The sequence below is a fragment of the Accipiter gentilis genome, chromosome 14 (genome assembly GCF_929443795.1).
Source record: "Accipiter gentilis chromosome 14, bAccGen1.1, whole genome shotgun sequence".
NCBI lineage: Eukaryota > Metazoa > Chordata > Aves > Accipitriformes > Accipitridae > Astur > Astur gentilis.
In genome coordinates, this window is record NC_064893.1 from 1,911,025 (window position 1) to 1,935,070 (window position 24,046).

The 24,046-nt window shown below is 42.8% G+C and overlaps 1 protein-coding gene across 2 annotated transcripts in view; it reads left to right on the forward strand.

Annotated features, from left to right (window-relative positions):
• The window catches only part of SH3BP5 (SH3 domain binding protein 5), a 54,134-nt gene that overhangs the window by 20,764 nt on the left and 9,324 nt on the right, over positions 1-24,046 (forward strand). For both annotated transcript variants that reach the window (XM_049817306.1, XM_049817307.1), the window contains 2 exons: positions 13,108-13,272; positions 21,376-21,506. In XM_049817306.1, coding sequence (XP_049673263.1) covers positions 13,108-13,272; positions 21,376-21,506 — 296 coding nt within the window. The remainder of the gene's footprint in view (positions 1-13,107; positions 13,273-21,375; positions 21,507-24,046) is intronic.

Sequence of the window (24,046 nt, forward strand, 5' to 3'; positions counted from 1 at the left end):
CTAAGAAGTGTTGTGTGTCCTTTTTCCCTTTCTGCTCCCTGTGGACTTGTTCTAGAGTTGAATCCCTTCTTCCCATCAACTCTTTAATTTTTTTTGTTACGAAACACATCGTTAAATCTTGAGGAAAGCATGTCGATGTGACGTCAGTCCTCTTGTGAAATGTGGAGTTCCCGTTGCTGTGGTCCCAAGGGCTGTTGTCGGTATATTAATCTTCCTTTCCACATGGTGCATGGCTGTCTGTGGGGCCAGGCATCTGCCTGAAGAGGAAATAAGGCAAGCAAGGGAATCTTGACATTAGTAATTTTATTATTGAGGGTGAAGAGTCACTTCCTGGACTTCATGTTTCATAAACTTTATTTCTAAAGTAGGATGCACTTTGGGTTAAGTAAAGAAAATGTTTTGCTGCACTCAAAATTTGATAGAGTGCCTCTTATGCTCTCTTGTCATGTTTGCATAGTTGTGATTGAAACCCTGTGAGCAGTGTGGAGGAGTTGCTACCTCGCGTTCAGGTACATACGGCTCAGTGTTTCACTGCTGCCAGATGGAGTTTGTGCTCGGTGTGTTCTGTTTGCTCCACCTGAATGATTAAAACCTGTATTTTAAGTCTTGAATTATAGATCTGCTGCATTTTCCTTCAGGCCAAAGTTGTGATGAAGCCTAGGAAGCGGGGAGCTCAGGGAGACTTACCTGGGTCAACCAGCTGGGTTTTGCCTGGCTGATTTATTAGCACTGTTATTTATTTACTTAAAGTTTAAGACCTCAGTTTTACATCTGTGTTCTGGCTCTGTCATTTGGTTGAGCAGTGTGATATTTGAGTGTCTCAAACTAGCTGTCCTTAAACTGCTGAGAGAATAAATAGATGTTACCTGGTCGGATTTGAAAAGTTACGCCAAAGATCCGATCTGTGAAGGAAAGCTCCCGAATGTGTTTGTCTTCCCACCAGCCCTGCTAATGCAGGATAGCAGGTCAGTGTGACTGGCAGGTTTCTACCCTCTTAATCCTGAGCAGCTGGAAATCTGCCCTGTCTTTGGGAACACTTAACAGCTGCTATTTCACAGATGAACTGAACAAAATCCTTACCTGATTCATATTTAGTGCTCTGTTACTTATTTCCTGGAGACTAGGTGGCATCTGTAGCAAACCCATCTGCAAATACTATGTTCTTGGCACCTTTGGATAGTAGGAACTAATTTTTAGCTACTTGGTTGTTGAAATATCTATATCAATAAATTCTGCGCATATATGTGCCCCCCTCTAAAAGTTAGACCACCTGTGTCTATCTGTGCTTTCTATGCCACAGTGAATAGGTCTAGTTATTTTGGGTTGGTATTTATACATCCTACATTTTCGTTTTATGTGAGCACTATTCTCTTGATGGATGATTAGTTTATATAAGCTATTGATGCAAAAACTGTAATTGGTCTTTTTGTCATTAGTAGATGATGCGCCTTGGAGCACTCCATTATTTAAATTTGTTAGCTGTGCACTGTAAATTAGAGGTTCTTCCCTCTTCTGCTTTTCTTACTAGAAGTAGAAGAAAATACTGTGTTCAACTAAGTGTTTTGAGGAATTTATCTAGAAGAGATGAAAAAAAATTACCTTCTCTTTTTTGGTGTCTCTTTCTCCCACTTTCTCCAACCCCACAAAGCATCCATCAGTTCTTAGCTATTCCGGATGGCAGCAATACAAAGCCAGCTAGCTGTTCAACCTCCTCTCCATTAACTGTCAGCAATGCAATGAACTAATTATTTTCCCTACCCTTCAAGAATGGTTTTTCATGTTCTTCTTCTGTTGTGAAATACTGGAAGTGTTGTGCAAGTAGGTCTGAAATACTGGAATACTGGCGTAAGTTGGTGTAGAAATGTCCTCCATTCTTTGGAGTAACAAAGGAGAGGGCTAGGGCGGGAAAGTTTGGGGTTTTTTTTGTTAGATGTCAGCTGATTTAGGCAGAAAGTAGTGATACAGGTGAACTGGCTATTATGCTTAATCACAGATGCAATGGCAGATGCTGGAACTGGCAAGAAGGTGTAAGCAGCTCTCAAAGGGTGCTGTGATGTGAAAATAGAGATGAATTCCTTTTTCCTCTGCTGTTGTCTGAAGATTTGATTAACATCATTTTGCATCCTCTCCAGTTTGGAAAAAACAAGAGATTTAGATAGCTTTGCATAGCTGTAGCACTTTGCATAGCTATTGCCAAGAGGCAAATCTACAGCATTTGAAAAACCCCCAATAATTTAAAGGAAAGATTGCCTTGCTTTGTTCTCTCTCACTATTTCCTCTCCCAATCTTTTCTGGCCACTAGTAAAGGCTATTTCAAGAGATTTTAAGCCACAGACAGGATCATCTGTTAAAAATAGTAGCTGGCATTTGAGCCTGGGTGATTTAAGGTCAGGGTGATATCCTATGTACCTGTTTTGCGTGCTAATTGCTCAGGGATGACTGCTGAAGGCAGCACAAGTCTTGCAACTTTTTGGAAATTGTTCAGCTACCTCAATCGTTATTGTGTACAGTGGTCTAAATAGGTGGGAGTTTATTATGAAGTGATAAATGCTCAAGCTAGGGGCTGGTGCCAAAATAAATCTGATATGGATGTTGGTTACTGCCTTCTGGGTGTGTTTCATTATGACTTCTAGTAAAACAGTACAAATTTATGAGCTCTTGTCTGTTCTTGCTGAAAAACAGTATCTGAAGAGTCTTAATTCCTCTGTAGCATGTGTGAGAACGGCTGTGCATTGACTCAGTTTCTGTAAGAAAAATCTCTCTTAATTGCAGCAAACTTGCAATTCTACTGTTAGAAAATAATTTTCGCTGCCAGAATGTGGAAGAAATGTCCGTCTTTTTTAGCTGTGTCTGCTTCTGATGTCTGGTGTTTTTTCCACTTGGCAAAGGGTGCTTTGTTCTTAAAGTAGGATTTTATTGCTGTGAAGTAGAAATGAAATTTTGTCTGTTTCTGCTGCTACCTAGACTTTTTCCTCCAAGGAATGGACTTAGCCCTTCACTTGTCCAGGACAACACCTGCTACTTTTCCTTTAAGTGAAGCAAGCCTGTTATTCACATGTGCTGTGGAGTCATATAATTCCACTAGGAAAAAACCTGAAGGGTCAAGAGATTAATTATCTTCAGCAGATCCCTTAGGAAAAAGACTGTCTCAAAAGTAGCTGTGAGCATGCAGTCAAAGATGTACAAGGTCAGCCTGGGCCTTTCTTCCAGAGCATGTCCTTGCTATTGAGGATGGGCAGTTGCTGGTGGGTGTGAGGCTTTCTGGGGACTGGGAGAACGTGTCCAGAACAGCCTATCACTCAGGTGACACTCCTACCCATGCGTCTTGTCTTTGCATATGTTGGTATGCACGCATGCACGAGACCTGCATGCACAAGAATCAGTCTGTCAATCCCTTGCCAACCCTCTGGAAACTTCTACTTACAAACATTTCCTGCTTTGGTGGCAATTAGGTGAGGCAACGATCTGGTGTTTCTTCTGAACATATCTGTTGCATCTGTATGTGCTGAATGTTATCTTGGATAATGAGTAAAATCCACTAAGGCAGGCGATGTATATCTTGCAGTGTGTATTTGTGGGGAGTTTGTTCCTTGCTTCAGTATTTGATTTCAGTAAAGGATACTGCTGCGAGGTGCAGGTGAGTGTGTTGAGCCTCTGTAAACCTAGAAACCAGCTGTAAACCCTAGACTCATTGAGTCACTGCCTAAGCTCTCAGAATGCAGGTGCATACTGGAGGGAGGATTATCTTGATATTTTTCTCTCTTAATAAGATATTTTACTTTGGAGAGGAAAAACCTGTACATATTCTATGATTCCATCTTCCAGAAGCCAGCAGCCTTATAATTTTGGCCACAAAGAAATGCACAACTAACAAGCAGATGGCAGTGAGTGCCCAGGAAGCCTGTGTCTGAATGGCATTAAGATGAACAATTTGTCATATTCTGGTGCCATAGACTCCTTAATTAATGTGAGTAACTCCAAGCAGACCAGCATCTCACAACAACCTCATGAAAAATGAGGGAGGGCCAAAAGGCTTGGTGTAGTATCTCCCATACAATCTCCGTGCCCAAACGAGCATCGTCTCTCTACTCCTGTGAGGCAAGGAGCTAGATCAATTAAAACCAGCAAGGAGTCCTGTAGGCTTCAAATGACTGGGTGCACAGTGGTGATAATCGGCTCACATTCACATCGGTGACATTCTTGCCCTCGTTGCACAAGATGCTAGTGTACAGCCTAGATGGGAGCCACCAGAGAACCGAGAAGGGCTGGCAGCTGATTTTTTTGTCCAGTCCGGCCTTGGTCTTAACAGTGTTTAAAGGGGATTGTATGTTTAGATAGTTTCTTTCTCATTTCCTTCCATAGCTCCTAAAGAAGGGAGGTGGGATTCTGTCTTTGAGGAGACCAACTGTCTGTATGCTGGTAACAGAAGTAGCTAATGAAGTGAGCTGCTGGTTGTGCCCTGAACTTTTTTGTCTCCTGGAATACAGCTTGTGATCCTGTGTTAAGGGAGTTACACATATCGCCTAACTTCAGCACACAGCTAGATGCCTCTCCAAACATGCTTTGTAGGTCTGCTTTTATTTCCTGGGCCTGTTTATAGACTATAGGTTTACCAGGAAAATAAAACGGAGCCAGGAGTCAGGTCAGTTCTATAACATTAAGCTGTTAGAAGAGGAGGGAGGGGTGGATGCATGGATGGTACCAAAAAGCCCAGCACAAGAACAAGACACCTAATCAAAAGCATAGACTAAGGGACATCTGGTTATTATTTTCCACAGGCATTTCATTAGTTGTGCAGGAGGGAGGAAACCATTTGTGTTCCAAAAAGCTCTAGCAAGGCTTATTTTCACCTTCTCCTCCCCTTCGCCTTCTCCACCCTAATAAAAATCTTCAAATCTGCTGTTGAAAAAGCAAATTTTAACCTATGCACAACTTTATAGCTTTTCAATAAACAGCTTAAAGAATGCAAGGGTGTTTCAGACTCTTGAGAGACTGTATTGTCTGTCAGTAATACAAACAGTCATCACAGATTAATACATAGCTCACAAAGCCTCATAGATCTGCCAAAATGAGGTCACTCCCGAGGCTTTGGATTTTATAAGTTGTTTATAAGCATCTGTACAAGGGATATAAACATCTATAGCAAGAAGGAGTTTCTAGTTTTTTACTGCCTCTCAGTTCTGGTTTATCTTGGAGTTTTTAGTCTGTAGGGAGAAGGGAAAGGAAGGTCATGGTCCTTAAAAAAAGCAAACAAAATCCCCACCCCCCAACTGCACCACTAGTCTGATTATTCAAGAAAATAAATGCGTGGGCCTGAGAATTCAGTATCACTGCAAATTTTTTTGCAACTATGTTCTTTGTTTTTTGAGAAACTGTAAGAAAACATGGTGGTATTTGATAGAAATGCTGGCTGTACAGGACCTCTGGAGGTCATCTGATCCCAACCTCCTGCTCAAAGCAGAACTGTCGCCATCGCTGGATTGTATCAACCATGGCTTTGCCAAGTCTTGAAAACCACCAGAGACGGAGATTTGTAAGCCCTCTGGATAGCCTGTCTGTGGGTCACACCGCCCTCCTGGTAAGACAGACTTATTTAATGTGCAACCTGAACTTCTAAGCGGCCGTCTGTGGCTGTTGCTCCATGTTATATCATCCAGTATGGCTGAGAAGCATTCATGTCACTCTGTCATCTTTGCAGTTCCCCTTCAAAGTTTAGCTGGCAGCTAATTAGATTACTCCTTAGTCTTTTTTGCCTGCTAGACTAAAAAAGCCCACATGCCTCAGCACTCCTTGTAGGAGTCATTATAGGCCTCTGGACCCTGTCTTGACATCCCTCTTGAACTGGGGGGCCAGGATGTAGTATTCAGTGTGCAGCCTCACCAGCACTGAGTGGGGAGGAATGATAACTTCCCATGACTGGCCAACTGTGGCCCTCTTAATGTAGCCTAGCACATGGTTTGCCTTACAACAGGAGTGCATGTTTTCAGCTTTTTCAGCCTGACACCTGTTGTAACACGCAGGTCCTTTTTGGCAGGGCTGATCTTTCCATCTGTGCTGATCATGGGATTATTCCACCGCACATACGGGACTCTACACTTCTCCTTGTTGAACCTTGTGAGGTTTCTCTTGGCCCAGTTGAGTTTCACAAGGTCAGTCGGGGTTGAGGTTCTGCCATTTGCCTCTTCAACTACCTCCTCTAACTTAGTATCATCCGCAGATTTGCTGGGGGTGCAGCTGTGCCTGTATCAAGATTGTTGAGCATTATGGGCCCTTGTGTTGATGTCTGGGCTGCTCTTCTTGTTACTGGCTGCCAGCTGCACTGAAACAGGTTGATGAAAACTGGAGCCAAAATAGCAGCACTCAGCGGCTAGTTATTGTGAATGCCGCGAGCCCTTGACAGCTTTTACCTTGTAGGCTTCTGAATTATTGAATCCACTACAGTGGTGGGCAAGGCAGGTATGCTGCACTCAACGAGTGGTCATCTTGCTGTCCTCATCCCTGCCAGAAGCTTATGCAGGATGCTGCGGTGTGGTCACTGCAATCAGAGTGATCCCTGAAGACAGGCACTGATACAGCAACTCTGCTGGGTGACTGATGGAGGGAAGATCCTGTTTTTTAAACATGTTCTCTGTTGTACTTTGCACAGCAAATGAACCATGTGATGTTGTTAAAAGAATGGAAACATCTGAAACTTGCCTCTTGCTGAAGAGCGTGACTGGAACACAGTTAATCGTTATCTGTTTGGTAGTAAGCAAGTACGTGTTGCTGGTAGCAATTAAACTATTGTTTTAAAGATTAATGAGTGGGAGAGACATTGGTTTCACAGTAACAAACAAGTGCGTTTTAGAGCAAAGGCCTTGGGCCAGCACGTGGTGTGCTGGTGCCTTGTTCTGAACAGCAACCGTCTGTTCTCTTCATGCTCCAGCTTACAGTGATTTTGTAAACAGAGATTCTTCATGCCTTGTATTGGCAAAACCACAAAGATGCTGAAATAAAGTGGGTGTCAACACCTTGGCAGTGCAGGATGAGATAGATTCACCTGGATAAATGAGAGGCCAATTTGTAAATACCTGAAAATAACCAAACTTCGCTGACTGCCGTTTCTAGTGGGAAATTTGCTGGTTGTGTTAGCGATGTCCTTTTCATGAATTTATCAACACTTGTGGTCTGGTCTTCTGTTAGCTGCGTGCGCATGTGCTCACTGGTCAGAGGCTGGGTAGTGTCTACCAGGGTATGTTAGATGTCAGCTAACCTTGGACAAATGCTATAGCTGTGTTGCACCATGTTTTGGTGTCAGTGATACTGTGCAGTCCAGGATAACTCGGTAGGCAAAAACAAAAATTGGAGATTAGATTAAATGAGGAAGAAGAGTATGTATCTTGGTTGATGTTAACACAGAAGATTCAAGCTATGTGTGGTAGGGTGGGAAGTTCCTCTATTAGGTCAGGTGGGCAAGGGCTCTGGCTACAAAGGGGGATTGGGGCAATAAAAGCTAGGTGGACTAAACAAAAAATTGTATTTCATAACTAAAGAGTACAGGGTTTTCTGCTTTGAAAGTAGGCAAGCAGATGTGCCTATGCTGACCTGAAAATCTGTCTGTATGCCACTACCACTTGTAGAAGAATGATTGCATTTTTAAAAGTGCCTGGTTTTGTTTTCTTCTATTAGCTTGCAATGGCCTAGCTTTTTTGGTTTCATCACTGTCTTTAGCTAACAATATAATCCAGCTGTTGTGCGTGGCTCCCTTCTGTGCGAGGCCCTGTGTAGACTAAGCATGAGGGTGCAGCTTTTATCCCCCACCAAAAGGGATTTGTCAGGACTGAGCTCCTTTCAGCCACACATTAATAGCTTGCTGTTACGAACCCTGTTAGTACCCCTTTAATTTTACATAGTTTTTTTATTTTAAAAGTTGACGTATTTTATATTGCAGTGCTCCATTTGCTTCTGCGAGTGCTGCTACCCTGTACCACCTCTTTGGGAGCTGGCTGTGAAGTTTGGGGCTGTGTGAATCGGCGCCAGGGAGACCAGTGGCAGATGATCTGATGAGAGGAGATTGCCTGTGTGGAAAAGCAATGGGGTGGATAGTGGCGAAGAGAAAGCTCTCGGCCATGAGGAGAGGTAGAGAGGAGGGGGCTGGGTGGGCAGAGCAGGACTCTTGGGCATGCTGCTTGTTGTGGGGGAGAGATTTACTGCTGTGGAGGCTTGGTTGTAGCAGGTCGCTTGTGGAGTATTGAGTTGAAGAGGAGGGATGAACGGTGGCAGAAAGAGTTGGTGGTCTGCGCAGGTGGCGTGCGACAGACTGCCATGACAGTGAGATTCTCCTTAGCTGAGATCTCTGTGGCTGCTTAATTGCGTTCCTCGAAGGGATCCTATTTTATATTTTACTCTAACAGGGGAAGGGTCTGCAGTGGTGAAGACGTTCAGCTGAGTTTCCTGGCAGAAAGCACAATGAGCTCCCAGTCACTGCGGCAGTAGGAGCTGGGGCACAGGTTCCCCAGTTCCCAAGGTGTGGAGGCCTCCTTGTTTTCAATAAAGAGTTTCACTGGCCTAGCTCCTGACTCTTTTGAAAAGAGATGCTCGCTTTTATATCGGATAGACTCCATCAAGCACCAGCAATGTGGGTGATCGGCAGAAAGTTGACATCCCACTTGCCTCCAACCTCCCTTGGAGATTTTTGTCCTCACCCCTAGTACATCTTCCCTCGTACTACCGCAGGGCTAAACCTTTCTCAACTTGAACACCAGTTTGTGCTTGAAAGCAAAATAACCTAGTTTTCAGCTGTTCATTTGAACTTTGAATTCTGGTCTTTTGAGAGAAACAAGCGCTGTCTAAAATGAAGTTCATACACAATGTCAGGAGGTTGGATGGAGACGTGAGCTCCTGTTGTTCTCTGTGGTTTTAAAAGCACATGAAGAACATGGCTACAATCTCCTTCATCAAACTGAGTGACCTGCAGGCTTGAGACTGAAGAGTGTGAGGGCAATCTGTCGGTGATGGTGCAGAACAACTTATACATGCCGAAGGGACTTTTAAATGAAAGCTAATTATTGAGTAACTGTACTAACTAAAAAGTGTTTGAGTATCCTTCTTCACATTGGCAAACCCACAAACCTGTTGATGTTTCTCTAATGACTAATGTCTCATTCTTTACTCTAGTATTTGGCTTTTTTCTTTCCCAGGCTTTCAGTAAGTTGCTTAAAATAAAAGAGCGTAGACTGACTTCAGCTAACTGTTGAAGCTAAATTGCTATTTGGACTAACTCTTTTGCTTAAACCAAAAAGCATTGTGTGTTCCAAAACAGTGTTTCCAAATGGCCATTGCAGAGTAGCATTTAACAAATGCAGCTGCGAGAGAATGGTTTTGTTTCAGTTTTCCTTTTGCCCACACAGTTACGGGGCATGAAGCTGAATGTGGCCAGAGTTATGGGCCTGCCTGTTAACAGCTTCAGCTGTCAGTGTCCTACAGGTCCAGGTGCAAGTAGAAATCTAGCTGAACTGTAAATTTAGCTTCTGGTTTTCTTATCATAAAGAACATTTTTCCGCTGTGCAGCCAGTTGTGCTTTAGAGGCTTCATCAGAGGAGCTACTAGTACTGCGAGCTGAAATGAATGTTGTTTTCCATGGGGATTTAGTAACTGAGCTCCTAATGCTCTGCAGACTTTTTTGCTGGCTTAGGTGTGTTGATCCCTGCCCCAGGTATCTGTGCCAACAGAAACTTCCAAGTGCTGATGCAGTTATGGTGAGAAAACTACTTCTGTGTTCGCATTCCCCCTGGGATCTGGTTTTAGTAGAGTTTCGAAAGCAGTTACTTGCTGGTGCAGTTCTGCCTGTGCTAGGAATAGGTTGCCAGTCTGTTTTCCTCGTGTTTCTAAGTTGTTTTCTTGCACGGGCAGGCCCACTGCTGCAGCAGGGCAGCCGTGGAGCTGAAGCCTTCACTGGGGCTAGGCTTTAGACAGCCTTATTGCCTGGAAGTTATTGGGACCTGGCTCTCTCACGTAGGGTCTTCCATGAATATCAGTCCTGCTCTTCCTCCCAACATTCTCAGCACTGTTCTGCAGTACTTGGTGTGGGCTCTTACTGGAGTCTTGCATTTTATTTCACTTTAAAAAATCCCATCTCAAACTATTTTAATGGAAAACTTTCGGTCTTTATTTGCATTTGATCCCTTTACTAGCATACGTCAAACTTACTGGAAGAAAAAATAAAAACTTGTGAATTTTCGGAGAATTCAGCAGAGGATATTTTCAGGACTGAGATTCGGGCTTCTCGCTCTGCCCTTTGTTGGAAGCTTAGGTTGAACCTTTTTTAAACATCCTCAGGTGGCTTTCCTGTGCTTGGTGGATACCATGGTTTAGGTCAGTTAGTGGCTAAATCAAAATACTCTTTAGCCAGGCTTATTCTGAATTTATAAAATGTGTTAATACATTTGAAACAGGCAGCTGGTGACTGGGGTGGTGAGAAGAGGTAATGTGTGGGGTTTTTTTCTTTGACTTTCTAAGAGACCGTATATAATTTACACCAGCATGCTGTTCATCCACTAATATTGGCTCAAAGCTCTGTGCTGCTTTGGGATGTGCAGTCCTGCATAGAAATTAACACTTTAATGCCCTGGCTCTTCCCAAAGGCCTTAGGCAGGGTGGTGTGTTGTGAGTTGCCTGAAATCAGCAAGGCATGGTTAGATGAATTTCCCTTCTGTGGAAAATGCCAGCAGCCACTTCAGAAGGAAGTGCATCAGGGACTTTGGCTGGAAGGAAGTTACTGCACTGATTGTGATGACTTTGATTTCCCTCCCCAGCTAGTAGCTGAAGGACCTCTGACATGTAACTCCTATTTTTCCACGGTCACTCTGGAGTGAAGTGCCCCTTTGTGCGATAGGGGGAAGTAAGAAGGGCTTGCTGCTATTTCAGGACGTTGTGAGGGAAACTTAGTGTGCTTTATTTCCTTTTGAGACTTCTGTTTAAATTAGGAGTCTGTCTCCCCTGTCGTGAGGCAGGGAGGGAAGGGTTTTTCCCATTACCTTTACAAATAACTGTGGTGTCTCAAGTATTTGATGCAGCTGTTGTTGAGGAGGCATAGCCAGCTTCTTTGCTGGAGAAATGCACCATTGGGTCTACTTATTTCCCATTTTGTATCAGGGATTTTTGGCCACTTCCCAGATGACCACTGCTTCTTCACACTAAAACCTCTTCCTTTATTCATAAGACTTCATCTTCCTCAATTTAGTATGTTAGAGTCCTTTCCCCTGTTTCAGCCTCGGACTCCTCTGTATATCATGCCATGTAAATTTTTATTTGTTATTTTTTTCTGTCAGTCATGTCTTGTCAAAGACATTTCCCATAGGTATAAACTGGGTAATTCCTTTTTTTTAAAATCACTGAAGCGTAAACGAAAACTGTCTTGATAGTGCTGGATGTTCAATTAATTGAATGTGAAGCTTGCATTTGAAGGGCGGTGTTTCAGTGCAAAACAGCTCACAAATACTCCTTTAGATAGAAATTTATGAAATATATAACATAGAAAAGTTTGGGTAAAGATTTTACTTTTGAGCTAAACAAGGTATTTGTGCATCAACTTCAAAAGGGCTCTAGAGCAATAAATTGCTGATACAATTAAGAGACAGCAAATGAACACAAAAGCTTCAGAAATAAAAAAATTTCTGATGAAGGAAAACAATGTGAAACCTGCATGTTTGAAAGCCTGAATGTTAAAATTGCTAGTCATTCAGTGATAACTATAGAAAGAGAGGACATCTCTATCTTAAAAACTCCTCCCCAAAACCCAAACCACAACAAACAAACAAAAAAATCCCAACCAACCAAAACTCAGCCAACACCAGTAATTTGTTTATGGATATTCTATGTCTATTTGTTGTAGAGTCACCTATTTTGAACATTTAAGACTTGTCACTGGTACTAAAGTGCAATACTGCAAGACTGCTGAACTCTGTGATGGCTTTTGTCACTACAGTACCACTGAAGCCTGCAGTATGCCTGGCATTATTTCTGCTTTATTGGCTGCTCTCCCTTTTTGGGCTGAACAGGCAAGGGCTTGCTGCTGTGTTAGGGACCCTGGAGGGCTGATGCTCAGGTGTGAAAAACGGAGGTGGCTCCAGCCTGCAAGATGGGATGTGAGCATTTTACTTGAGGACTGCTCAGAGTGGGATTTGGATATGGTGAGAACCTTGTTACAGCCTTCAGGAGAGGTGAGGGTGGTCTGTAAATGCAATGTCTTGGAGAATTTTTCTTGGTCCAGAAAAAAGAGATCACAGCCCATTGATTAGATGGCTTTAAGCTATGCTTGCTTGGCTGGGCAGGTTGTATATTGTTTTGGAGGAGTCTTTGCTCTCACAGCAAGAACCATATAGTTCATCAGAAGACTCTTTTCTCTGCTGCTTTCATGCAGACACTTGCCAGTGCTTCCTTCAAGCTCAGACTTTGTGTTATTTTGCTGAAAAGAAGCAGCAGTTTCCAAAGGACATAGCAGGGCCTTTATCTGTGTTTCACATGCATTGGTGAGGTAACCATTTCACATGGTTACCTCCGTGTCTCTGTACTGGGGACTTTCTGCTCCAGTTCTGTCCCAGCAATAACAAAGTAGAAGAATGTCCACAGAATTAGCAGCCACCTTCTCAGAAAACTTGTTTATGCTTTAGAGCAATGTAATACTTCCAAAACATTTCCTCAGCATGATTAATGGTGCACCAGATAAAAATCCACCCTGACTAAACTCAGGGAGTGCCATTCTCAATGAATTCTTGACATGCTACAAGTTTGCTATTGCGTTTTCTTTTGTTATGTTTGTCAGTGATTTAAACCTACCTGGTAAGGTATTTATCTCTCAGCCAGGTACTTATTTGTAGGCCATCAGCTGTGTGTTTTTTGATTACAAACACCATGAGACAGTTCTTTGCAAATTACCTGTTTGGGTGGGAACTGCTGTCTTAGCAGGCCTTACTCCAGCGAGGAGGAAATATGTGTCACTTCCAAGTAAAAGGTTGGGAAACAGTAATACTGGTGTGGTATTTTTAAAGTCCCGGGATCAGTGTGGTAGATCTTCTAAATGTGACCGTGAGGGTTCCTTTGTCTCTGATCCCAACTTCTCTTTTTTAGGCACAGCTGGAAGCTCAGAGGGCGACTCAGGATTTTCAGAGGGCCACTGAAGTGCTGCGTGCTGCGAAAGAGACCATTTCACTTGCTGAGCAGAGGCTACTGGAGGATGACAAACGTCAGTTTGACTCTGCCTGGCAAGAGATGCTCAACCATGCTACTCAGAGGGTAATACAAACTTGCCCCAGCATCTGTCTTTTTCATATTTTGTGTTCTCCTGTGGTGTATGAGGCCTACTTTCTGAAAGACCAAATTTTTGTATTGCTCCAGATAAATGACACGTAGGAAATGAAGCTACAGAAAATTACAAAGCCTAAGGTTAAATTATTTGGGCCTTGGGCTACAACTGGGAAAACTATAGTTCTATCTGGCTGTGCTAGTAGCTAGTGGAACAGATCTAAAGAAGAAGAAAGTTACCACCTATGTCATAGGGATAAACAATGTCTTAAGGCATATCTGCATTTGGAGTTATGCCGGAATAATTGCACAGGGATGGCTGTTCCTGAATACGCATGTTACGGAAACACTTACTCTGGAAAAACAGGGACATGTTCCAATTTTAGTATAACCTGTTCTTAGTATGGAGTCAGTTGAACAAGGCATTTTGCTTTGGAAACATGTATTTGAATGTAGAATTACTCAAAATGTGTGCTGCATTTTAAGCTTGCACACTGCTCTATCCTGAATTAACTTTCAAATTTATACAAGGTCTTACCTCCTTCGTAAAGTCTTTTTAAATATACAGAAGAGATGCACTGTCTAACAATGAAAGGTGGTATTCATTTTAGCAGCTGTTAAGAATTTTCCTGTCATTTGCTGTGTCTCTTTTTTTCCTGTTTAAAAAAAAAAGGCAGAAAGGTTGTTTTTTTAAACATGAAAGAACCAAAAATAGAAGTTAAAAGCCTTTGTTCTGTTAGAGTTCCCTTAGTATGCCAGCGAAGCTAAACTTGCTATTCCAAATATGCTAGCTTGCCATACAATGTTCGTGTTGTCTTGCAGTCCTCAATGCAGTAGCACTGTTCTGTTGCAGAAGCTTCTCAGTTATAAGAAAAGCCTCTATTTCAAAGTGAATTGTAAAAACCAGCTGCCTGATGAAGAAACAAGGAACAAAATGGATGTTGGCTGTGTGTAGGGGAGGGATGGAAAACCTGGTATATGTTAAAAAAGAGAAAACAAACTCCAGGCTGTTGTTTTTGTTATTGTCCCTGTTATCATTAGGTATTTGCAGATCTGTTAACCTCTGTGTGTTTCTGAAGGGAGCCCCACCTTTGCAGCGCGTGTGTGCCCGGACAGCAGGAGCTGTTGTTTTCCCTAGTTGTTATCCCTGCTTAATATGAGCAAAGTCCAGAAATGCATGCACAAGTTTTGATTCTCAGAATAGACAGGGGAGAAAACTGGAAGCATCTAAGGAGTTGCTTAGAGCTCCTGACTGCTGAACTGCTGAGATCTGGTGGAGATGGAGAGCAACCATGTACCAGCTGCCTCTCTCAAGCTGGCATAATGAAAACTTGTGTTGGGGTGGGTGAGGAAAGAAATGCTAGCAATTTTGAGAGTTCAGATGGATTCCTCTTTTCCTTGGCTATTTCAAGGGGATCGCTGTGTCCTTCTACAACCCTTAATCCTTCCCTGACAGGCTGTGAGAGGAGTACACCTGAGATGGGCAAACCCAGTGATTTAGAGCAGAAGATGGCTGCTGGCAGTGTTTGATGGAGTCATGCTGGTGATGTTATATGTATCATCACTGAGTGCAGCATATCTGTGTGTCGGAGAACTGATTCAAACCGTAACGTCTCTGATGGTTACAGCAGGAGCTTAAATAGGAACCTTAGGTTTGTTTACCACCGTTATAAAATCTCCTAGGCACAGACTGGATTGTATAGAGCAGCTGATGGCTCCTTGAATGGAAAGCGTGTTACCCAACTCTTTCTGGTGCTTAAAATAGTCTGGGTAAGCTCAGTTCCCAGAAAGCACCCATCTGCACCTTTTCAGGGTACAGCAGGTTTTGAAAGAGTTATGTGGAAGTTTGTCTCATGATTTTCATTGGCCAGTCTGGAGGCCTTAAGGCTAGGGCCAGAGCTAAGAAGAGTGAAAATGCTGTTGGAAGTCCTGACTGAACAGATCCAGCATTAGTTGCTTTGGGGTGCTTGGCTGAGTTTTATAACTTCTTTAGGAGCAGAGTGAATAATTCCTTGGTTTCAGTGCATGCAGTTAGTGAAGTGCTCAGTGTTCAGTGAGATAAAAAGAATAACTGGGATCTCGAGGAGCAGAAAACATCATAATTCCCTACCAAACTATGAATGAAAACAGGTTGGAGGATGAGATCTACTAGAACAAAAGTTCTCATTGACTGCCACAGTGGTGGTGTTAACTCAGATAGTTAAACCGCTAATTACATTAGAAATTGCTAATGGCAAAAAACTGTTTCTGAGGGTAAAGGCTGAGGGTTAAGAAATAGAATTCCTCTACTTCCTTCCACATACAAAATCACTCTCAGAAAAAGTTTTTTGCACTCCAGTTGTTTGGATTTGTTAGCTTTTTTCATGAATCTATAAATGGCAGTTGTACTGGGCCTTGTACAGCAATGAATCAAATGCAGAAAAGCACCTCTGTGCCAAATGTTAGAAGTGGGCTACTGATTAATTTGTTTCTCCATTGATAGAAATGTCAGGCAAGAGTAAAGGTGGTTTTATTTGCTATTCACAGGCAGAGGCAGCAGGCTTTATTGAATTAATCTGAAATTTGGAACAAAACCCGAGCCCTGTAGCAGCTTGGTAGCTGACAAACAATGCAAACAGCATAAAGGAAGAGGGTAGGCAAAAGAACAAATGAGACTTTTGTGGTTTGTTTTTTTTTATACAAGCATGTATGGAAATACTGCCAGGTTACTTTTGCACTTGACTCAATGGATATGGACAAAGACTTGGGTTCCAGAGTACCAAACAGGAAATGCTGTTTGCAGACCCTCACTGGGAGAAAATGGAGATAAGGGTTGCATGTTATAATTGCTTTTTCATTTCTTCATAGACTGAAAAGCTATTAACAGTATTTTTAATGTGACAGTCTAATGGGTTACTGTAAACAAGGCTTTTGTAGCCACTGATATAGAAAATCATATAATTAAACTGATGAGAAACAGGAGAGTTACTGAAATTTTGCTTATCCTGGGTGGGCTGGAAGTGTAACATGTGGAAGATGGTTTTTATTTGCGGAGCAGACAGGACCGGCATGAACAGGTACAGGGAGTACAGGCTGTCACTCAGCAATTTTTTTTTCACCTGGCAGTTTGAGCTATGTTTCAAAGGAAGCTGGGTGCCTAAATAGGAGCTGGATCCTTGCCTGCGTGTGAAGATGCAACTAATCCCTGTAAATGTCTGTGCTTGATCTGTGTGATGACCACTAGTGACTGTGATGCTATCCTGCCAGTCAGGCAGCTGCTTTACCCGTTTCTACTCTTAACTTGGTGTGTATTTTGGGGTAAATTCCTGTGTCTTTTTTCTTTCTAGACGTCCATTTCTCCACAGATCTTAGATCAGTGTAATGATACTTAGGCTGAGTTTTAGCTCATCAGTTTTAGGTGTCTAGAACATTACTTTGTATGTCCCAGTTACTTGCCTAAACCTCTATTATAGTCAAAGGAGAACTGATCAATAAGTTGGGGATGGTATCTGGAGAACAATTCATGTGACTAGAGGGGCAAGTTCACTCTAAGATCAATTCTCTGTTGATTATAATGGAAATGTAGTCACTTAGCTTGCTTGTAGACAGGTTTGATGAGCTCTTAACCTGCCTGGAGACGAAAAAGTGCTGTTCACTGTTAGTCATTGGCTTACCAGGTTTTTGGTAACTGCAGTTCATCTCTAAAATTTGGAGAAAATGTTTTGGGGAAGTGGAAGTGTGTTGCCTATCTGCTAGTACCTTGAGTTATAGTGCTGCAGTTTGGGGTGCAGAGACCAGGGCTATAAAAGGGCCAAAGGATGGAGAACTTTGAAGGGATGAAGGAGAGGTCTTCACATCTATACTCCTGTTGAAAATCATTAACAAATGTGTACAAAAGGAAAGTGCTGACAGATGCGTTACCTCAAGTTTGAGACAAGCTGGAGCAGAAAGGAAGTTCCTTTGTGAATTTCAAGAGAAATTGCTAATTTCTAATTCCCGATGCAATCTGCAGTCTTAAAAAGGTTCTGCTTTTACAGTCTTTCCTGAGATATGTTCAGTTCATAAATTCTGGCAGGGAGAAGAAATGTTTTGGCTCTTGATCCTGAGACATTTTAAAAAGGGAAGGGATGAGGGGAGAGTGAAGAGGGAGGAGGCATGCTCCCTCTTGGTTTAATCCGGTTTGTGAAGCTCCCTTTGATATTATACCATGAAGTACCATCTGTCAGTGTAAAATGCGTGGGTGCTTTCATGATGTAGAGAGAAGAGATACTTCCTGCAGATAGAAATACTTGGAGAAAAGGGGGGGGGGGGGGGGGGGGAAGAAAAGTCTGTGAAAAGAAACAACAAAAATACCCACATTCTTCCCTGCCCTAATCTCTCTGTCACTTCACCCTAGAAATGCAGGGATTAAATGCAGTCCCTTGTATTGTTGATTCTGTCCTCCTGGTTTACTGATTTTTGCATTGTCTCTTACCTGTTTTATTTCTAGTTCTTCCTCTAGAAGGGTCATCAATTTAATTTTTTGAGAAAGAAACAGTTGTCCAAAGTAATTCTCTGGCTTAGATGCTCAGTTTTGCTTAATTTCACTGATAAGTTTTTCTTTTGCACCTGTTGTTATTACTGAAATTTTGCCTGGAGTCCATCTTTGACTTTAGATCATGCAAATCTTTTTGGGGGAACAAAGCTACTTGTACAGACTTACTCACTAAAAATATATATTCTACACTGACCTTCCTTTCCCAGATATCTGGATTGGACATAGAGGGTAGGGAAGGAGAGAAGAGGAATTGATTGATACCTGTGGGATTTTGTTTTGTTTTTTTTTTTTCCCCCAAAGTTGTAGCCTGTGCTACTTGGGAGAATGGAATTGGTGATCTAGTGATTAAGAACAGGTGTGGGCTACAGAAGTGTCCAGTGAATATGTAGGCATCCTAGATGTTCACCCACTCTGGATGTTTTTGTGTAAGAGTCCCCAAGGGTATGAATGGCAGGTACAATGTAAGGAGGAGAGGTGTGTCTTGAGCAGTCTTGATTTGAAAAGGTGTCATCCTCACTTTTATCTCTGCCTTTTTCTAAGTGATGCTGTTGCATCTGCGATGGCTTAGGAGCATCAACAAGGCAAGGCTGGTGGTAGAAGCATAGTGACTGCTGTTAAACAAAACAGCTTATTTGGTAACTGTGTCCAAAAGCTTGTTTGCAAGTCCGTATAAGACTGCTTTTTCCCCAACCGTATTGTTAGATCTGATAAAAAGTACTTCTTTCCCACACAAGCCTTGTTGGTCATTTCTAAGACCTTTTTAAAAGGTGATGTGTTTCCTTAGCTGCTTGTGCATTGAACCTCTCAGATGTAGAGGTGGCAGCATGGCTTGCAGTCTGTTTTTGTCAACCTGCCCTGGTGGACAGCTTCTCTATTTAAAGCCCATCTGGCTTTTGTGAAGGGGTGGATGATCTTTTTGTTTCTTCTTGTCTGAATGAAATGCTTAAATCCATCTTGGCAGGTGATGGACCTCCACAGAGATACCTCATAACCTTCCCGGTATTGTCCTCAGCCTTGGGCATGCACCTTGAGCCACTGTCCCAGGGGAAAGGGACAGGCTGTCTCTGGCCTCTCCACAGGCTTGTGTGGGTAATGCGAGTCCAATGGCAGAATGTCCACAGGAAAACAAGGGAGTGGGGGGAGATGGTTTTCCTTACATCGCTGATTTCTCAAAAGGATGAAGTATACAACTTTTTTTTTTTCTTTTCTTTCTGGAAAGGGTAATGAATGTGGGTATATATGGCTGGCAGCAAATCCCATATTTTGTCAGATATTTTGAAGTGTTTACGATCTGTCATCCTCAAATCCCAGTTCTGCAGGGTTGAGCGTTTCTGTGATGTTTGATATGAAAGATGTGCAAAATCAACATGATACTGGACACCTAACCTGCTTTATGACTCTGATGCTGTTAGTACTTATCATGTGGTTCATCCCAGTTATCAGAGTTGATGCTAATATTACCCCAGGAATGGATGTGAGGGATTGACATTTAACTGAGCATTGGCAAATTCCAGCCACTCCGTTATTTTGTAGCTTCCGGCATTTTTAAATTGCAGTTTCCTTGCCATGCTACAAAGAAGGCAAACCAGCTTCTGTGCAGACTTTGGAGACTGCATTTTAATTTAAGACACTTCCATGCTAAAACCAGCCTTGTCTGACATATTTCACTACGGAAAGTCGTTGCATCAACCTAGCTTTCAAACAGTTGTTCAAGATAAGAGGCTGCAGCTTGTTTTCAGAATGCAGGAGAGAGCCTATTAGGAATGTGATAGATTTTTTTTTTTTTAAACCTTTTTTTGACAGTGGATGCCTTATTTATATCTATTTATATCTAAAATAGTTGAAGGGTGTTGGAGTATATTATTTTACATCTAATCAAAAGAGCCTTTGGAAACCTTTCTTTCTTGTAGTTTGAAGTTCTGTAGCAACTTCTTTGTTTAATAGTAAGTGGTGTGTGCAGGAGAGCAAAACATGGCCTCCAGTTGTGGCAGCAAGAGCTTCTAGTTGATGCTGATGCAGTTCAGCCTTAGCATGTAGCAATTTCACACTTTCATTTAGGCATCAAAAAGGACAACGTGAGTTTTTGTGAAGGGAGCAGCACTCCAAGCAAGTCAAAGCTGACTGTACTCTTCTCCCTGTTCAGTTCAGCGTGAGGGCTAGGACACTTTCAAGAGATTAGAGCTTTGTGGGTGAGGTTATTTAAAATCAAGATATCTCGAATATTCTCTCTGGAGCTGAGAGCTCAGATGCGTGTTCTGGTGGTGGGAGCCAGTTGGAGCAAATTTGCATGAAGTTGTGGAGTAGTTGGTTTCACAGCTGAGACATTTTGAAATCCAGTACTGGAGAAAATCAAGTCCTGCCATTTTTTGTATGGATACCTTCATAGCTGCCGGAGGGGGAGCCTGAAAACTGCCTGCTTTCTCCTCATTGCCAGACCGATGGAGAGGTGTCACCACTTTTCTTACTTTAAGCATATCAGTTGCCTCCCTTTCTGGATCTTGACTGCTAGTGCATTAAAGAAAACATTTTCTGACTTCGACATTTTCTGACATCGCAAATTTGCATAAAATCACCCTGGATTTAATTACTGGCAAAGTGTGACTATGGGGTACCAGCAGAGCCAGCTAATGGGGGGACACTTACTTTTCCTGTTACTTTTGTAGACTCTCAGTTGCTGCGAAATGCCACGGCCACGAGCGCTTGTTTCTAAAGCTTTGAAGAAACGATTGCCTGAAGAATTTGCTCGCTTGTGTGCAGGGCTGCAGCCCGACTGGCTTGCCGCCTGTGGAGACCAGCTCACGTGCTGGGCCTGGGACTGCTGCGTGTTAACCATCCGCCAGCCTGCACCGCGGCTGGTCGTCAGCACAGCTTTCCCCTGGCATGGTAGGGGTGTCCGCTCGGGGCTCGAACCTCTCTGCATTTTTGGTCTTCAAACCGTGATTTCAGGCTGGTCGATTTTTTTTTTTTTTTTAAATATTTTTTTTTTTATTTTTTTAAGAGAAAAGCCAGCTCCCTGGCCTGCAAACGGGCCGGCTGTGGTCGGACAGGCTGTTTCTGGTGCCTGGTGATTCAAGCTGAACGGCATTTCGGTCCTGCCATGACTGCAGCTGGTTTTCAGCCGTGTCCTGAGGGTGGGCACTGCGGCAGCGAGGGGCTGAGCGGCCTGCTGGGTCCCTGCGGGGAAATGCAGGCTCCTGTGGGAGAAGCAGGAGGGGACAGAAATAACGTGGTGAAATGTGACTGGGTGGCTTCTGCTAGCAGCGCTCTGCTCCTGAATATCTAGCTGGGTTTAAATATGGATGGTCCCAAAATTTGAGGCTTTTCTGAACTTCCCGTAAGAGATATTATGCAAGAAGCTGCAACACCTCTGTCATAACTAGCACAGTGTTTGCAAATCTGACATATTGCTGCTCCTTTCGGGAAAAGACTTTTAAGTAGGTTTGTTGAAAGTAATCTTTTCTATACCTTTACTCTCCTGACGTGAGCTGATTGGAGAGATTATGAAGCTGCTGTTAATTAAAATAATAAGAAATGGATCATTGTGTCTTGCCACTCAACCTGCATTTTCCCTATTCAAGGTCATGGAGGCAGAACAGACCAAAACGAGAAGTGAGTTGGTTCACAAGGAGACTGCAGCCAAATACAATGCTGCCATGGGAAGGATGAAACAGCTGGAGAAGAAGCTGAAAAGAGCCATCAATAAATCAAAGTAGGTTTTACACTTGGAGACGAGTTTAGTGATGAAGTTTGTTTGTGGGAGATAACGATTCTGTGCGGGTTTTCCAACTTGTGAAAGTGTGTTGCCCTTTGTACCTCTCCCTTTGGGCATCTGTCTGCATGTGACAGCCTCGCAGCAGAACTGGTACTGGTATTAGTCCTTGCTTTTGTTGTCCTACAAAGTGTCTTTTGAAGCAGCTGAATTAACAGACAGGTGAACTAAATGGAATAAGAAACCTTTTCTGGGCACGTTCTTAGTCTTGTTCTAGTGCATTGAACCCTTTGGTGGCGTGTGACTTGAGAAACAGGCTCATGGGATTCACATAGATGGTGCCTACAGAGCCACAGAGCTCTCTGTGTGGATATTTTGCAGTTTAGGTGTGTTTGCAGTTTAGTTCTTATTTTTAGATAGGAGAGCAACAAAGCAAGTGACAGAAACCTGAAAGGTGCGAGACTGCATCAGAGTAGCATGCTGTACATCAGACTTGTTTACTGCTGCCGTACCAAAGGTGTCCGAGAGCTGTTCTTGGGGAAGGAAACATACTTCAGAGAGCATAGCTAAGCAGCAAGTGTCATTAATAAATGTATCTGCATTTGTGATGTGCAGTTTTGCTCTGTTGCAGAGAAGTTCAAACAGCTTTTTGTTCAGAACCTGTTTAAATTTTGGCCCTGTTTACAACCAATTCTTAATCCTTTTTATATTTCACAGTTGTTTTCTTTATATTTCCAGACTGCAGCTTGTCTAAACAATCTGCTTGCTGTATTTAGCTTTTAATCCCTCCATCTAAAAATTACTTTTTGATGAAATTAGTCAGCTAAAATCTATTTTGATTGGTGTTTGCTCAATTCAAGAAAGGATTAGCACTTCTCAAGGAAGATTCAAGCATGTTTGCTAAAATGGTGTAGCGGCATGGCTTCATAGAATGAGCTGCATGCTGTCTGTCTAGCACTGCACAAGGACTGTGAAAACATCATCAGATCACTAAATGACAGATTTCTCTGGAGAAGAGCAATGTCTGAGAAGCAGTTTGGCTGCTAGGAGTTCCCTCCTTACAATAAGATTTAAAATAAAGACCCTGACAAGTTGTCAGTGGGGTCCTACATAGCTTTTTATAACAATGATGGTGCTGAGCCTGATGCCCCAGCTGCATCTTGTGTGATTTGCCTTCTGAGTCTTCATTTCCTTGCTGAAACTACCCTTGTAGGGGTGTTGGCATTCGCCTCAGGACAAGCTGGTTTTTACTTGTATGTGGAAGGATCCCAATATACTCCTTTTTGTCTCACAGCAGGGCTGACTGCAGCATAAACCACCTAGGTAGGGTGTTTTGGAGATCCCCTAATAAGGGGTGCATAGAAATGCCAATTATTCTAACCTGGTATTGAAGTGGAAGATGTCTAGTGGCATGAACAGGCTTATTGTGGATGTATTTGAAGTCATGCTACATAGGGATGTTGGAAAGATCAGTCGTCTTTCAGCGTTGCAATTTTCATATAAAGGAGAACTGAAACTGAGCTGAAAACATAAGTGCCATCAAGTGGCTACATAAAACTGGGGAATGAGGCTGCTGAATTTGCCGCTGCTTGTATTGTAGGGTGTAACTGGCTACTAGCTGTTTTTCAGGAAGGATTTAACACCAGCAAACTGGGTGGTGCGGGAGGGTTGGCTGTAATGCCTGGGCCTTTCAGGCCCATGTTGTCTATCCTCTCTCTCCATAAACTTGTGGGTAGACGTACTGAATGAGTTGGTCTTTTCCATGCAAAAAATTATTTGTGTTCGCTCCTCGCTTCAGTCTGGATTAATATGCTTAAAGCATTACTATTTGAAAATAAGACTGGGACCGCTGGGAGGAATGCCATTTAGATGATTTGCTGTGTAAAATGTTGATGATTATTGGATTGTTTTGGTTTGGCTTTGCTTTTAATTTTGTTTCTGGGTGCTTACTTGCTTGTAAGCTATGAATGTGCACACGGCTGCATGTTCTTAACAGTCACCAGATCTTCTGGCTCAGTGCCTCTGAGCTGTAGGATAATGAACTCGCCTGTGTTAGCTGGTTTTTGGAAGTCACTTTCTGCTCCAGTGACTTGGGCAAAGTGCCTTTCACTCTTCCTGTCATCTACTTAAAAAGCACTTTGCTCGACTATGCAATGTCACAGACTTAGACAACTGATGATGTAGGACACCGATTGCATCAGCGGAAGAAAGATTCACCAGCCCTGCTGTGTCATGGACCGGGCTTCAATAGTTACAGGGTTGTGGATGTAGTAGAATGAAGTAACCTGAGGAGATGCGAGTCCCTACCTGGCCAGTGCATTGCTTTCTGCTAGCATCAGATGCCCAGCTGTGTGTTAGGCATGAGTGAGGAAGAGTGCTTACATTTGAGCTCCTACGTGTCAGGCTGTTGGTATCCTTTTCCTGGCTCCGGTGGCATCTTTCTTTTCTGTTACCTGTAAACATGCCTGCTCATACATGCATGTGTATGTATTTGTGTTTACATACGCACATACACGGCATATATTTTTTTTTTTCCACAC